Raw genomic sequence first — 17,118 nt, forward strand, 5'->3', positions numbered from 1 at the left:
GGGGAGAACACGTCATCCTGGAAGTCATGTATCACAGACAGTAGACCCGCATGAGAGAAGGAGTCTGTGATGCTTACAGAAGACTTGATACGGAGTTCCTTTCCACAGATCATGTGTGGAAGAGAAGTGCCCCCTTTCCTGAATATTGGTCAGTTTCAGGCCACTGCAACAGAATGCCTGAGACTGGGTAATTTAATTGTTTTTTCGTGAATTTTCACATATTGTATGAGAATAGATTTTTTTTCCATACAGTATATTCTGATTACAGTGTTCCTACTCCTCCGAATTCCTCCATTCTCTCCTCCCATCCGGATCCACCTTCTTTCTGTATCTCATTAGAAAACAGATCGGCATCTAAGGACTAATAATGAAATGAAATGGAAGTGAGCAAATTGGGATCTGGCAAACAAACGAGTCAACGAGACAAAGGGAAAGTACGAGAAACACACATAGACACAGAGACACACATGTTCACACACACAGGAATTCCATAGAGAGCCCCAAACCAGGAGATATGACATATACACAAAGGTCCTGTGGCGTAGAACAAAAAAATGCCCTGACCTAACTTCGTGAGGCAAAGGACCTCCCAGGCTGCTGTTGTTTTTGTTTTGTGTTGTTTATCTACTTCTGGGCATGGAGCCTGCCCTTAAGAGTGACTTCTTCCCCCCAGTGAGACTCCCTTAGAGAAAACCAATTTTCCACTTGCAAGAGGCTTGTCAATTGGAACTAACTTCCGGGTAAGGGATGGTGGCATGGGCCCACATCTCCTCTACTGTCGACTTCTCCTTTCAGTTCTAGGGTTCCGTCAGGTGCAGACCTGTGTAACCCTGTGCCTGCTGCCTCAGTCTCTGTGAGCTCATATGTGTGTCAGCCCTGCTGTGTCTGGAAGGCCTTAATCCTAGATTCATTGTGTCTTTCGTTCCCTCTGCCTCTTGCACCCTTTTACCTCCTCTTCTGCAGGGCTCCCTGGACCCTGAGGGGACGGATTTCATGGAGACGTCTCTTTTAGGGCTGACTGGTCCACAGTCTCTTAGTCTCTGTGTATTGTCAGGCTGTGTGGAGTAACCAAAGCCTTGGCAACAACACGGGTTGTTTGGGGGATTCCATAGAACTCATTTGGCCAAAAACTGGATTAGATGTAACACATTCCCACTACAGGAAGCTTCGCTTGTTCAACTGGGGCTGCATCTCCCCTGTAATTTGGTAATTTCATTTAGATTGCCTTTGTATATGTATATCTTATAGGAAGTGTCTGCTGCATTAGGTTTCCACATGACCCCTCAAATAACCCTTAGTTTTAGCTGTGATTCCGTCCACCAACCTTTCCTGCCACCCCGTTTGTTCCTCCGAGTCCCTGCCCTTTGCCCATCCACCCACAAGTATTTATTCTATTTCCCCTTCCTAGGGAGATCCACCCCTCCCCTGTAGTCCCTCACTCACTACCTAAACCTCTACGGTTATACGGACTGTAGCTTGCTCGTGTGTGACGTAACAGCTCACAAACACAGATAAGCAAATGTTTGTTTTTCTGGGTCTGAGTAGCCTCTCCGAGGATGACATTTTTTCCCCTAGTTCCCTCCGTTTACCTGTGAATTTCATGGGCTCACTTCTTTTTACTGGCTGAGTAGTGTTCCATTGGGCAAATATACCACATTCTCTTTATCTCATCGCCCATTGGCAGACATCTAGGTAGTTTCCAATTTCCGATTGTTCTGAATAGAGCAGCTGTGAACATGGCTGAGCAAGCGTCTATGTAGTAGGGTGAAAGGTCCTTTGGGACCTGTGTGTTTCCCTAGTGTGTCAGTTTGCACTCCCGTCAGTAACGGATGGCTGTTCCCCTTGCTCCGTATCCTCACCAGCATAAGCTGCCTTTTGTGTTATTTGGCCGTGGCCATTCTAATCGGTGTAAGGTGAAATCTTACAAGTAGTTTTGGTTTTGTGTTTTCCTGATGACTAGGGGTGCTGGACATTTCTTTAAGCGCTTCTCGGGGATTTAAGTTTTCTTTCTCGAGAATTCTCTTAGATCTATACCCCATTGCAAAACTTTAAAACTGAGGTACTTCTTTTCCCAATGTCCAATCTTTAATTTTTTTTTAAAGTTTTAAATATATATATACTGGATATTATCCTACTAACAGATGCATAGTTGGTAAAATAAAAAAATCTTTTCCCATTCTGTAGGCGGTTGCTTTGCCCCAGTGATGATGCACTTTGCCCTATGGAAGATTTTAAACCTAACGATGTCCACTTATTAGTTGTTGATCGTAGTGGCAGCATGAATGGGGTTCAGCTCAGAAAGCCTTCTCCTGTGCTAGTGAGTTCAAGCCGGCTCCCCGCGTCCTCTTCTGTCATATTCAGTGTATCTGTATGTTGAGGTCGTTGACCCGTTTGGAGTGGAGTTTTGTGCAGCAATGATAAATATGGCTCTATTTGCATTCTAATTCGACCAGCACCATTTGTTGAAGATGCTGTCCTTTTCTCAGTATTTATTTCTGGCTTCTTTATAAAAACAAACACACAAACAAACAAACAAACAAAACCTTAGCGGGTGCCTGTAGGCATGCGCACTCATTTCTGGGTCTTCAGTCCTGCTCCATTCGTGTCTCTGTTTTTGTACCAATGCTATGTTGGATCTGCCGCACGATTTGAGATGGGGGTTGGCAATCCCTCCAGCAGTTCTTGTATCATTCAGGAGTGTTTTAGTTATCCTTGGGTTGTTGTGTTCCTGTAAAGAATCGTGTGGGAACTTTGACAGGGATTGCCCTGGATCTGTAGATTGCTTTCAGTAGGATGGCCATGTTTGCCGTTAATATACTGATCCTTGAGCATGGGAAATCTTCCCCTCTTCTGATATCTTCTTCAGTTTCTTTCTTCAAAGACTCGTTATCGTACAAGTCTTTCATTTCCTTGGTGAGAGTTATCCCAAAGTACTTTATATTATTTGAGTCTCTTGTGAAAGATGCTATTACCCTGATGTCCTTCTCTGTCCATTTGTTCTTTGCCCTATAGGAGGAGGGCTACTGATTTCTGTGCGTTGAGCTTGTATCCTGTGACTTTGCTGAAAGTGTTTATCAGCTACAGGAGTTTCCTGGTGGAAATTTTAGGGCCACTTATGTATACAATTATATCATCCGCAAATAAAGATAATTTGACTTCTTCCTTTCCTATTTATGTCCCCTTGACCTCCTCTAGTTGTCTTATTACTCTAGATAAGACGTCAAATACTAAATGAATATGCGTGGAGAGAGCAGACAACCTTGTCTCGTCCCTGATTTTAATGGAATTGCTTTGAGTTTCTCTCTAGTTTAAGTCGATGTTGGGTCTGGACTGTGACTTGCCTTTCCATGCTGAGTCATGTCCTGTGTACCCCTAAGCTCTCCAGGACTTTTATCACGAAAGGGTGTTGGATTTTTATATAAAGCCTTTTCTGTGTCTAACGAGATGATTGTGTGGATTTCTTTCAGTTTGTTTACATAGTGGATTAAATTTCCTGATTGCTGAATGTTGAACCATGCCTGCGTCTCTGGATGAAGCTTGGTCATAGTGGATGCGTTCTTGGATTCAATTTGCAAGTATTTTCTTGAGAACTCTTGAATCTATTTTTTTTGTTTTGTTTTGTTTTGTTTTTGTTTTTTTTGACTTTGCAGTCCAGGTCCTTTGTTTCCTTTGTGTACCTTAGGCCATGAATTCGTATGGAATGGGCTCCAGCAGCTCAGGCTCCTTTCCGTTAGTCCTCACAAAGTGGGCTTCTCTGGGTGGTGCAGGCTGGCGCTTCAGCTGAACCCAGGTGTCCTTCTCTTTGGCTTCCTCTTTCTTCTGATCGTTCTCCCTCACCCGCTTCAGGAAGCTGTCTCTGCTCTTTGAGTGCTTGATGTGCTCAATCTGCACATTGATCCTCTTGGCCAGAATCTTGCCTTTAACCTGCTTGTTTACAACGATGCCCACGGCATGCTGGGTGACATTGTAGGCTCTTCCAGTTTTGCCGTGGTAACACTTATGGGGCATTCCTTTTTGAACAGTGCCCATTCCCTTGATGTCTACAATATCACCCTTCTTGTAGATTCGCATGTATGTGGCCAAAGGAACGACTCCATTTTTCCTAAAAGGTCTAGAGAACATATACCGAGTACCCCTCCTCTTTCCTTTTGTGTTCGTCATTTTGGCGAGTTACTGGAAGGTGGGTGCCCCGGCGGAAAGGAGTTGAATCTATGTTTACCAGGGAAATTTCTCTGCAATTCTCTCTCTTGGGGGGGGGGTTCTTTATGTGGTTTAGGTATCAGAATAACTGTTGCCTCTTTAAAATTTTGGGCAACACTCCTTCTGTTTCTATTTTGTGGAATAACTTGAGGAGTATTAAGGCTAACTCTAATTTGAATGTCTGGTAGAATTCTGTGCTAAAACTATCTGTCCCAGGATTTTTTGTTTGGTGGACTTTTAATGAGACTTTTATTTCAGTGGGGGTTATTGGTATGTTTAAATTATTTATCTGATCTTGACTTAACTTTGGTAAGTGGTATATATTGAAAGTATTATCCATTTCTTTTAGATTTTCTGCTTCAGTGCAGTACAAGTTTGCCTTTGTTTTGTATTGTTTGTTTGTTTGTTTTGTTTTTTCGAGACAGAGTTTCTCTATGTAGCCTTGGCTGTCCTGTAACTAGCTCTGTAGACCAGGCTGGTCTCAACTGAAGAGATCTGCCTGCCTCTGCCTCCCAAATGCTGGGATTAAATGCGTGTGTCACCACCCCCTCCCCAGCTCTGAGGTGCAGGTTTTTAACGTATGTCTTTATCGTTCCCTAGATTTCTTTGGTGTCTGTGATTATGTCCCTGTTTTGGTCTCTGATTTTGTTAACTTGGTTCTTCTCTCTCTGCCGTCTTGTTAACTTCACTGAGGGTTTGTGAATCTTAACTGATTTTCTCAAAGAACCACTCATTATTTTACTGATATTACATAAAAAAAAAAAACTACCTGTAATCTCTGGAATTTCACTCTCTTAGTTAGAGTTTTATTGCTTTGAAGAGATACCATGACCAAGGCAACTCTGAAGAGATACCATGACCAAGGCAACTCTGAAGAGATACCATGACCAAGGAAACTCTTCTTTTTTTTTCCCCATCTTTATTAACTTGGGTATTTCTTATTTACATTTCGATTTTTATTCCCTTTCCCGGTTTCTGGGCCAACATCCCCCTGACTCCTCCCCCTCCATATATGGTGTTCCCCTCCCCATCCTCCCCCCATTACCACCCTCCCCCCAACAATCAAGTTCACTGGGGGTTCAGTCTTGGCAGGACCCAGGGCTTCCCCTTCCACTGGTGCCCTTACTAGGCTATTCATTGCTACCTATGAGGTTGGAGCCCAGGGTCAGTCCCTGTATAGTCTTTGGGTAGTGGCTTAGCCCTGGAAGCTCTGGTTGGTTGGCATTGTTGTTCATATGGGGTCTCGAGCCCCTTCAAGCTCTTCCAGTCCTTTCTCTGATTCCTTCAACGGGGGTCCCGTTCTTAGTTCAGTGGTTTAATGATGGCATTCGCCTATGTATTTGCTGTATTCTGGCTGTGTCTCTCAGGAGAGATCTACATCTGGTTCCTGTCGGCCTGCGCTTCTTTGCTTCATCCATCTTATCTAATTGGGTGGCTGTATATGTATGGGGCAGGCTCTGAATGGGTGTTCCTTCAGTCTCTGTTCTAAACTTTGCCAAGGCAACTCTTATAATGAAAACATTTAATTGGAGCTGGCTTACACTTTCAGAGGTTCAGTCCATTATCATCATGGTGGGAGGCAAGGCAGCATTTCGGCAGACTTAGTGCTGGAGGACCTGAGTGTCCTCCTAAAGGCAGTCATGAGAGGACTGTCACCCACAGGCGGCCAGGATGACACACTGGGTTGGGCTTGAGCATGAAGACCTTAAAGCCCCACAGTGACACACTTCCTCTAACAAGGTCACACCTCCTCCAATAAGACCACACCTCCTAATAGTAGCACTTCCGCTGGGCCGACCATATTCAAACCACCACATTCACTGACTTTCCCCCTCCCCAACACAATATTTTTATTAATTATCTGGGAATTTCATACGATGCTCCCAGATCATACTCACTTCCCATTCCTCCCAGGTCTACCCTCCCGCCCTTGTGCTCTCCCCACCAAAAAAGAAAAAAAAATTCCAATATGTGTTGCCCATATATTCACTGGAGCGTGGTCAAACTCCCAGGGGACAGCCCCTCAAAGAAAACCAAGTCTTTTCCCCACCCTCACTAGAAGCTGTCAGCTGTGAAGAGTTTTGTTTCAGCATCTTTACCACAAAATTTAAGGACTCCTTTCCACAGCTTTGTGTCTGGACTGTTTCCTTTAGGGTGAGGGAGGGGCCCCAGGAGGTTGTCACAAAAGCCTTCTATGTCTCCCGTTCTGGGTCAGCAGTCATTGCTACCTCTCCAAAAGAAGCCTTCTGGATCACAGAAGCTGGCAGCGGCACTGATCGTGGACTGCCACGTGGTTTCCAGTGGAAGCATAGACGGTGGATACATGGACATCACCATGCCCTTAGTGGCAGCATGGCCCCTAGTGGCAGCACGGCCCCCCGGCATCAACATGATCTCCTATGGCAGCCCTGATCATGGACATCAACATGGTCTCCAGCAGCCGCAGCACAGACAATGGAAATCAACATGGCCTCCGGAGGTACCACGGACCACAGAGGTCTCTTGAGCAGGCTTAATGCAGAAAGTGAACGATTCATCTTAGATATTTTGTTGCTGCTCAGAGCTAGGGTGATTGTGTGACTGGGCCGCACACGACTGGGCCGCACAATTTAGAGCTCCAGACTACTGGACAACACCCTGCCCTCCGCACTGGTTGCACGGCATGTAACCCTGGCATTACCCTTAGGTTTGTGGCCCTCAGGCAATGCTGTAGTTCAGTGCCCCCACCCCCACCCCCCACCCCCGCCTCCAATAGGGCTCGGAGAGCAGCAGCAGCAGCAGCAGCAAACAAGTAGGCAGGACCTGCAGGACAAGAGGCAACCCTGGCTTAGTGGGAGGCCTGAGCCTCTTGGTGGCCAAGGACCAGCCCTCTGGGGACCCTTTATCTGCTATGGCTGCACTCCCATACCTGTTGCTGCCGCAGCGTCTCTAGTTCCACTTGTGTCTACCACTTACTCAACTCCGTTCGTGCCATCCTTTTAAAAATAACTCCGCAAAACCAGTTTTTAAAAAGCATCTTCCCATAAGACTTGCCTTTTTTGGTTGTTTCGGAGATACTGTGCGCTCGCTCATCCTCTGTCACCGCATGTCCCCTTAAAAGCTTCGTGGGTCTCTCAGGTTCCTCCAAGTGGCCCTGTGGTCCCACAGGTACCTCCAGCCGCTACCGTGTTGACTCGAGACCGTTGGTTTGTCGGGTGCGCTGTTAAGTTACTAATATCTCTCCAATTTGTTTTTTTTTTTTTTTAAATATAAATGTGTTTAGTGTTAGGAAGTTATCGCTTAGAATCGCCTTCATTGTGTCTCATAAATTTGGGCATGTTGTGTTTTAATTTTCGCTCTATTCTGTAAAGCTTTAAATATCTTTCCTAATTTCTGTTTTTTTTTTTTTTTTTTTTTTTTTTGGAGTTGGGGACCCGAACAGGGCCTTGCGCTTCCTAGGCAAGCGCTCTACCACTGAGCTAAATCCCCAACCCCATAATTTCTGTTTTGACCCATGTTTCATTCAGTAGTTACTCGTTCAGTTTCTGTGAGTTTATAAGCTTTCTGTCGTCTCCGTTGTTGATACCCAAGATGAATCCATGATGGTCCGGTAGGATATGGGGCATTATTTGAATTTTTTTCTGTCAATACTTCGTTTGTGTTCAAATACATTGTCAATTTGTGAAAAAGTTTCCACGAGGTGCTGAGAAGGTGCATTCTTTTGTGTTTGGTGAATGTTCTGTGATTATCTGTTAGGTCCATTTGGTTTATGGTGTGGTTAGCTTTAGTGTTTCTCCCTTGGTTTTGTGAGCTGCCTATTGGCAACAGTGGAGCAATCAACCTTTATCACTGTGAAAACTGATACCCGGTTTAAGCTGTAACAGTGTTTATTTTATGAACTTGGGTGCCCTTGCATTCATTACCTAGATGCTTAGAACTGCAATGTCCTCTTGGTGAGCTTTTTTCTTTGATGAATATGCAGTGTCCTTCCCTATCTCTTATGACTTAGTTGGGTTGACACTTCTTATCTCCGATGTTAAAATGGCTACACTGACTTACTTCTTAGGTCTATTTGCTTGGAATATCGTGGTTTTTTTTTTTTTTTTTTTTTTAATGCTTTTACCCTGAAGTGATGTCTCTCCTTGACGTTAAGATGTGTTTCTTGGATGGATCTTGTTTTTGAATCCAGTCTGGTAGTCTGTGGCTCTTTATTGGGGGATCAAGACCATTGACATTTGAGCGTTATTGAGTTATGAATGAACAGTGCTGGTTAATCCCTGTTATTTTGTTCCTGTGTGTGGGTTCCCCCCATCTTTTGATGTGCTTGTCTGATATCACTTATCCCCCGTGCTTCCATAGTGTGGTCTCTTCACATTGATGTTTTTCTTCTAGCACCTTCTGGAGGACTGGCTTTGTAGATCGATACTGAGTAAATTTGGTTTTTATCTTAGAGTGTCTTTCTTTTCTATTGTCATTGAAGGGTCTGCTGGTTATACTAGTCTAGGCTGGGGTCTGTGGTCTCTTAGAGTTTGTGGAATATCTGTCCTTCTGGTTTTAGAGTCTCCATTGAGAAGTCAGGTGTGATTCTAAGAGCGCTGCCTCTGTACGTTGTTCGGTCTTTCTCTGTCGCAGCTTTTGTGTTTGGCTATCACGTGACATAGGGAATTTCTTTTCTGGTCCAGTCTATTTGGTGTACTGTATGTTTCTTGTACCTTTATAGGCATCTCCTTGTTTAGGTTGGGGATTTTTTTTTTTCTATGATTTCAACAGAAAATACTTTCTGTGCCTTTGATCTGGGTTTCTTTTCTTTCTCTCTTCTTGTTATTTGTAGATTTGGTCATTTTTAGAGTGTCCCATATATCTTGGATTTTTAAAAAAAGATTTATTTATTTTTTATTTTATGTATATGAGTACACTGTAGCTCATCTTCAGCCTGTCGCTGTCTTCAGACACACCAGAAGAGGGCATCGAATCCCATTACAGATGGTTGTGAGTCACCATGTGGTTGCTGGAACTTGAACTCAGGACCTCTGGAAGAGCAGTCAGTGCCCTTAACCACTGAGCCATCTCCCCAGCCCATGCCTGGATTTTTAGATTTAACATTTCCTTTGACTGGGTTATTTATTTCTTTTAGCTTGTCTTCAGATACTTAGCTTCTTTCTTTCGATTCTCATATTCTGTGGGTTTTACAGCATTGTTTGTGCTTTCATAGGTTTGTAGATAGATTTATTCCTTTCCTCTTTAAGGACCTCTAACATATTCATAAAGGCTCCTTTAAGGTCTTTGTCCTATGCCTCAACCGTGTTGCGTTTTGCAGAGCCTGCTGCGGCAGACTTTCTGGGGTCTCGTGGAGACATTGTCTTGGCTGTTAGTGGTTGTGTCTGCACACTGGCGTCTAGGCATCCCTGTTTAGGATGACTGTAGTTCTAGGAGCTGCTGTCTGGTCTTGTCTTTGCTGGGCAGTGTTCCGTCCTTTAGTTTCCGGTGTGCCCTTTGGTTCAGTGTGGTGGCTGTGGGTAGCTTGGTAGGTGTCTTAGTTGGGGTTTCATTGCCATGAAGAGACACCATGACTACAGCAACTCTTATAAAGGAAACCATTTCATTGGGCCTTGCTTATAGATCAGAGGGTTAGACCATTATCGTCATGGTGGGGAGCATGGCAGGGTGCAGGCAGACATGGTGCTGGAGAAAGAACTGAGAGCTCTCCATCTTGATCCACAAGCAGCAGAAAGAGAGAGTCACACTGGACCTGGCTCGAGCTTCTAAAACCCCAAAGTCCACCCCCCCCCCAGTGACACACTTTCTCCAGCAAAACCACACCTACTCCAGCAAGACTGTACCTCCCAATATTGCCATTCCCTAGGAACCTATGAGGGCCATTTTCATTCAAACCACCACAGTAGTCTGCCACACCGCTGGGGATGAGACTGGGGGACTGGGTTTGGAGGAGATCTGAAGCTCTCTCCTCTCTGCTTCCCTGGCCAGCATGGCCAGTGAGTTGCAGGGAGTTGACTAAATTATTGATAAAGAGCATAAAATTATTGACTCATAGCTCTAGGGCACGGAAGTCTGATATTAGCTTTTTGGCATCCACAAGGGCCTTCTTGAAGCTTCTAATATGATGGAAGGCAAAAGTGCTGTGGGGGCTGGACTGCCTCTTTTATAACAGCCCCACCCCCACCCACCCCGTGACCCTGGAAGCCCTGCTGGCCTCATCTCCTCTCAAAGGCCTCACTGCTTCCTACAGATCACAATGGCAGTTACAGTCCAACCTGGATGACATTTAGATCACAGACCCCAGCCTATGCCAGAGCCATTTACTAGGATTCCTGTTTTTAATAAAGAAATAAATAATTTTAGGGATGAATAATAATAATAATTAGGAAAGAAATAACATCCTTTAATTAAAAATATAAAGGAACTGGCATCTGTAGCACGTGACTTTAATCTCCACACTTGGGAGGCAGAGAGAGGCTAGTAGATCTTTGAGTTTGAGGTCTGGTCTACAGAGTGAATTCCAGTACAGCCAGGGCTCTGTTACACAGAGAAACCCTGTCTTGAAAAAAAAAAAAGCGTGTGTGTGTGTGTGTGTGTGTGTGTGTGTGTGTGTGTGTGTGTGTGTGTGTGTGTGAATGCTTGGCCCGCAGGGAGTGGCCGTATTAGGAGGCGTGGCCCTGTTAGAAGATGTGTGTCACTGCGCAGGTGTGGGCTTGGAGGTCTTAATTATTCATGCTCCCTCCAGTGTCAGACAGAGTCCTCGTCTGCCGTGTGCAGATCAAGATGTAGAACTCTCAGCTCCTTTTCCAGCACCGTATCTGCCTGCGCTCTGCTAAGACGATAGTGGGACGAGGGCCTCTGAACATGGAAGCCAGCCCCAGGGAAATGTTGTCCTTTATAAGGTCATGGTACCTCTTCACAGCAATGGAAACCCTAACTTTCTCTCTTTCTCTCTCTCTTTTCTCTCTCTCTCTCTCTCTCTCTCTCTCTCTCTCTCTCTCTCTCTCTCTCTCTGTGTGTGTGTGTGTGTGTGTGTGTACACATAAATGACAAAACAAAACAGAATTCACCTTGAAACTGGGCTTGCAGTCTCCACATCTGGGGAAAGCAAACTTGAGTCGTGTACTCTGAGCTAGACCAATCACACTAGCTGAAAATAAGAGAAGAATTGCCCTGGGCTAACCTTAGCCCAGGAAGATCGGACCATATGTCCAGAACAAAGGGAGATGTTGTGGACTTTGACCCGTTAATTCATATATCAAAGCCGTAAACTCCAGATCTGATGTACAGAGGAAAGATGTGTGTGTGTTACCCGCCCCATTTTACCTTCTCTGCTCTCTGTGTACTCAGAGAAAAGACAAGCTGGTAGCACCTGGGTATTGGGTTTCCAGCCTCCAGACTATGGAGTGGACCATCTGCTGCTCCTTCTTGGTCTGTACTATTGTGTTATGATAGCCTGAACAGATGGATTCAGAAGTGGTTTGCCAAAGTACAGAAGTTATTAGGGGCGGGATGGGATGGGGTGGTACAGGTATGATGGTTTAACTGGGAGGAAAAACTGGGCCCGGGGATGCCTGCTCCACTCCCTTGATTGTGTTAGCATCACTCTTCCAGAACACTGCCAACAGGAATGTGGGTGGGGTGAGGCAGTACCCCTGGGATGGAGGTTTATAGACATAGTGGCTCTTGATGGCTTTTTCCTGCCCTGGTCTGCCCATGGGCTCCCATATGGACTCCACTGGGGTCCTCTAGATCATTTAGTTACTCACTGGTGTGTGTCCACACACGGCTCTGCAGACACATACAGGTTCACACTGGAAAGTGAGTAAAGTGCTCAAAGGCTGCTGGGAATGTGTCAGAGGAGCTCGCTCGACGGGACTCTCATCGGCCAGATGAAGGACAATTTGAAATGAAAATTAGCAATGGCAGGGCTGGGGAGATGGCTCAGTCAGTAAAGGGCTTGCCTTGCAAGAACCAGGACCTAAATTTAGCCCCCAGAATTACCTCTAAACCCGACAGGCTCTGAAAAACTGAGTGTGGTAGCGTACACTTGTGGTCCTAGCACTGGGGAGGAGAGACTGGCTGATCCTTAGGGCTCAATGGTCAGTCCGCCTAACCTATTTGTAGAACTCTAGGTCAGTGAAAGACCCTTGTCAATAAAAAGAAGAAGAAAAAGAAAAAAGAAAAGAAGAAGAAAAAAGAAGGGGAGGGGAAGAAAAGGGGAAAGAAAAAGTGGCGCCTGGGAGACAGCTCTGCAGGCAAAGGTACCTGCGCCATGTTTGACTTCCTAAATCTGATCTCCAGAACCCATATGTCGGAAAAAGAGAACCACTTTCTGCACGAGGCCGCTGACTTCCACATGTATGCTGTGGCATGCACAGCCCCTCCTCCAGCCCCCCCCCCCAAAACCCAAGTAAATTTAATTTCAAAGATGGACAGCATCTGAGGAAGGACACTGTGGTTGTCCTGTGGGTGCCTGTCATACAGTCACGCAAACACACACGCTAACCTGCATTTACACGATCATACACTCACTCAAATGCACAACGGTAGTAATGCATTAGGAGCTATGGGGTGGGGAGAGGAAGAGCTGTAGGTTCGCACCGATAGAAAGAAGTAAATAAATGAAGAGGAAGGTGCACGGTGTGCCCAGTGGAGTGGTACAGAGGGCTCACAGGGCTGAGGGACAGATGAGGCGAGCCTGGGCTCCTCAGCAAGACCCTATCTCAAAAATTAGTCAAGGAGCAGGAAATGTTTTTTCTTTACAGTGAAATAAATAGAAAGACTGAGTCAGAATATCTCCGAAGGTTGGTAGAACCCACGGGTGACAGCGTAGTATGGAACGAGATAGCAGAGCGGCCTCAGAGGGACCACCCCATGTTACTACCTACACAGGGGCACATGGTGGCTTTAGAGGGGAATCTGCTCTCACCAAAAAACCAAGGCAAATATGACCTATATTGGGTCTAACTGACACCACGTGCTTCCTGATAGGTGCACAGCGTCACGCCTTTGCCAAGGAGAGGCTGCACTTGGGAGTCCTCTGATGTCCATGCAGCCATATTGGATTTTAGAAAGTGTGTGTGTGTGTGTGTGTGTGTGTGTGTGTGTGTGTGTGTGTATGTATGTGTATGTTTTCCAGAAGACATCAGGTGTCCTGGTCTCTCTCTTTCCATCATATTCAGGACATGGTCTCTCGCTGACCTTTATAGTAATCCTATGGTCTCCATCCTCCACAGGCCTGGGTGACCAGACTTGACTTTTTATGTAGCTGCAGAAGATTCAAACTTAATCTTCATGCAGCAGGACCCCTTATCCACTGAGCCATCTCTTCAGGCCTCAGATTTAAAACGGACTAAAATTCATTTGCTTTTATTTCCGGCACGTGCCAATAACTTGGCGATAAAACCAACCGACGTCCTTGAAAACATGGACGCTAACTGCTATAAACAGACATACACCCAAACTTGAGTGAACGCACTCCCAGACCGTACAATTTAGCAAGTGTTTTGTTGTTGTTTTCCTTCCGCAGTGGATTGTGGGGACTGAGCCCAGTGCCTAATACAGGCTAGGCAAGTGTTATACCACTGAGCTACGTCCGCAGCACCACTGGCAAGACTTAATCACTTAGTAAATGCTGCACTCAGCGTGCAGGTGCGAGTTTAGCTTGGTGTCTTTGTGCACCCCACCCCACCCCACCCCACCCCACCCCCATAGTCCCAGCCGCTGAAGCTTCCCAGCCTGTTTTGTCATGTGTCCCTGTGTGTGAAGAGGACACTGGAACTAGGGAAGGCTAGCAGAACGATAACCAAGAAACTGAAGTTTCTGGTATCTGTGTGACTTGGAGGTTTGGGCTTTTTTCCTCCCTGAGGTCACACTGTGGGGCACTTAGGAGAAGCTTGATCATTCAGACCCACTTCACGCATACAGTTGGGAGAGTGAAAAGCCTTCCTCGGACAGAATGATGCGTCTGCACAGAACTGAGCTTGTCAAGAGACAGTAAAAGCAGAAAGTTCACCCATGCTTGAAGCACGGAGTCGCTGAAGGGGCAAGCCTTTCCGGTTATCGATCTGCCAAAATGGATGACTTTTCCCTTTTCCCACTCACGGAGTTGTCCTTTTTTTTTTTAAACTGGGAAGTTTCAAGGGAGGTCAATCAGACACAAAAATATTCGGTTTCAGTAAAACAGCGAGCTCTGACGAAATTCCTCCTCATAAGTTCCTTCCAGGGGTCTGCTGGCTGTGCACGCGATGGCAATATGAAGGAATTGAGCGTTTCCTCTGTGAGACAATCAACGGGCAAAGAAAACCTCAGAAAAGGAGAAATGCTCATCTTGGGTTGTTAGAGGAAATACAGAGGGAATTCTGAAAGGCATGGCCACCTTCAACCAAAGAACTGGGTCCTCTTAGAGACAATGAAGCAATTTGTATCAGTGTGCAGCCATTTTTTCTGTTCTTGTAAAAGAAACAAAACAGATTTTAAAAAAAATCTTTGTGTGTGTGTGTGTGTGTGTGTGTGTGTGTGTGTGTGTGTGTGTTTACATACCATGAGTTTTGAGGTCAGAGAACAACTTATAGGAGGAGTTTCTTCCCTCCCACCATGTGGATTCTTGGGATTGAACTTAAGTTTTCAGGCTTGGTGGAAAATGCCTTTGCCCACTGAGACATCTGATTGACTTTTATTTTTTATTTATCTTTTGGTTATAGATTTTGGTTTTTGTCATTTTTTTTTGTTTGTTACCTTTAATCAAATACAGCAGAAATGACTGATGAATCTGCGGTGAATACATTATATTTACTTCCGTGTGTGCGTGTGTGTGTGTGTGTGTGTGTGTGTGTGTGTGTGTGTATGTATGGTATATGTGCATCTGTATATGTGTGCTTACATGTGTGTAGTTACACAAGCCCTTGTGTGTGTTTGTGCCTATTTAGGGAGGCCAGAGGTTGACATTGGATTTTTTTTTCTTTGTATTTTATTTACTGAGACAAGATCTCCTTTAGAACCTGGAAATCACTGACTTTGCTAGTCTAGTAGCCAGCTTGCCCCAGGGGTCCCCCCCTACCCTGGGGTCCCCCCTCCAGCTCCTGGCTCTGCAGGTGTGCCGCCATGCCCATCTTATTTTTTTTTTTTTTTTTTTTTTCTTTCCCGAAAAGGGACTGAACCCATGGCCTTCAGCGCCATAGGCAAACGCTTCACCACTGAGCTAAATCCCCAACCCCATCTGACTTTTTATGACTGCTGGGGATCCGAACCTGGTCTCAGGCTTGCAACATATGGCGTTAATTTTTTGATGGAGCCCTTGGGGTTTATTTTAAGACAAAGTTTCACTATGTAGCACAGGTTGTCCTGCAAAGCAGGATCCTCCCGCCTCTGCCTCCTGACTGCTGGGTGGTGAATATGTTTTCTCTGCTTAGCAGAGTAGTGTTTGAATCAGTATCAGTTCCAAAGAAACAGCCATCCCATTTAATAGGAAAGGGACTAGAGGCACTGCTCGGTGTAGATAGAACACAAGTGAAGACCTGGGTCCGTCCCTGTCACAGTAATAACAACAACGACAATAAATATTTTGAAAGGAGGTTTTGTTTTGTTTTAAAACAGTGTCACACAATGTCTAGGTTGGCCTGGAACTCACTATGTAACCCAGATTGCCCTTGAGCTAGCTGCAATCCTCCTGCCTCAGCCAAGTCTTAGATCTGTAGGCATGATTCCTATCCTGTCTTGATAGGAAATTTTTCAAGTGTTTTTGACATCACAACATTTAAGGTCCTTCTTGTCTACACAGCAAACAACTAGGTTCGTGTGAAATGACTCGTGAAAATTAAAATTAATAAACATATTTCCATCAATGGTAAATACAAATTTATAAATGTGACCAGACTTTTGCTAAGTGTGGATATCGATTTTGATTTGATGAAGCCATGAGAAATTTGTGGAGGTGAAGGTACAGAAACAGTAAGAATGAAGTCATTCTACATCTCTCAGACCAGTATGTAGGTCCACATTTACCCTTCTTTTTAGAAACTATACTAATAAATTAAGAATCATAAACCAGGGGTTGGGGGATTTAGCTCAGTGGTAGAGCACTTGCCTAGGGAAGCGCAAGGGTCTGGGTTCGGTCCCCAGCTCCGAAAAAAAAAAAGAAGAAAAAAAAAAAAAAAAAGAATCATAAACCTGACCTGAGGAAAAATGACTCCAGTGGGGCAAGCCATTGGCTGTGTAAGTATCAGGACCTGAGTTCAAATCCCCAGAGCTCAGGTAAAGTTGTCTGAAGTACCACATGCTTATAGACGCAGCATGCCACTATGGGAGACAGGAGGGGGAGACAGGAAAATCCCCAGGGACTCATAGGCCTGTTCTTCTGGAAGATGCATGGATGAGTAGCAAGAATCACTGTCTCTCACAAAGTGGACACCAAAGGTCATCCACTGACTTCCACACTTAGGGTCTATGCTGAGGCTTAAGTGTGCCACCCCCCCCCCAAGCATACACACATCATACACACATACATTGTAAAAACGAAATCACAAATCTAAAAAAAATTTGTGTGTTAAAATATTTTACTTTCTGATATTGTTACTGACATCTGTTTCTTTGTTAGCCATTATCATCTATATAACTGAAAAATTATTATTTCTGAAAAATTTGTGTCACATGAGCGAGAATAACAATAAGTAAAAATATCTGGCTAGGGTATTGGATGCCCATGCCCGAGGACAATCACCAAGGATGTAGCTTTTATTCCATTCTTTTGTAAGAAGTGTAAGGTTGGCTTCTGAACAAGGAAACATCAGACAAAACAAACCGAAAGACATTTACAAAGTAACTGGCCTAGAGAACCTTCCAAATGTCAAGTTCAAGATAGACAGAAAAAAAACGTCAAGTTGGAGGAAGAAGGAAAAGATGTTTAACTGTTTCAGATTAAAGGGGAATGGGGAGACAGGG

The 17,118-nt window shown here is 44.9% G+C and overlaps 1 protein-coding gene across 1 annotated transcript; it reads right to left on the bottom strand.

Moving 5' to 3' along the window:
- Positions 1 to 3,638: 3,638 nt before the first annotated feature.
- On the bottom strand, positions 3,639 to 4,193 carry LOC116886923 (60S ribosomal protein L21-like). The gene has a single exon (XM_032888406.1). It carries the CDS (start codon positions 4,159 to 4,161, stop codon positions 3,679 to 3,681), a length of 483 nt encoding a protein of 160 aa, XP_032744297.1. The 5' UTR covers positions 4,162 to 4,193; the 3' UTR covers positions 3,639 to 3,678.
- Between the last annotated feature and the right edge of the window lie 12,925 nt (positions 4,194 to 17,118).

This window comes from Rattus rattus, chromosome 1 (assembly GCF_011064425.1).
Source record: "Rattus rattus isolate New Zealand chromosome 1, Rrattus_CSIRO_v1, whole genome shotgun sequence".
Lineage (NCBI taxonomy): Eukaryota > Metazoa > Chordata > Mammalia > Rodentia > Muridae > Rattus > Rattus rattus.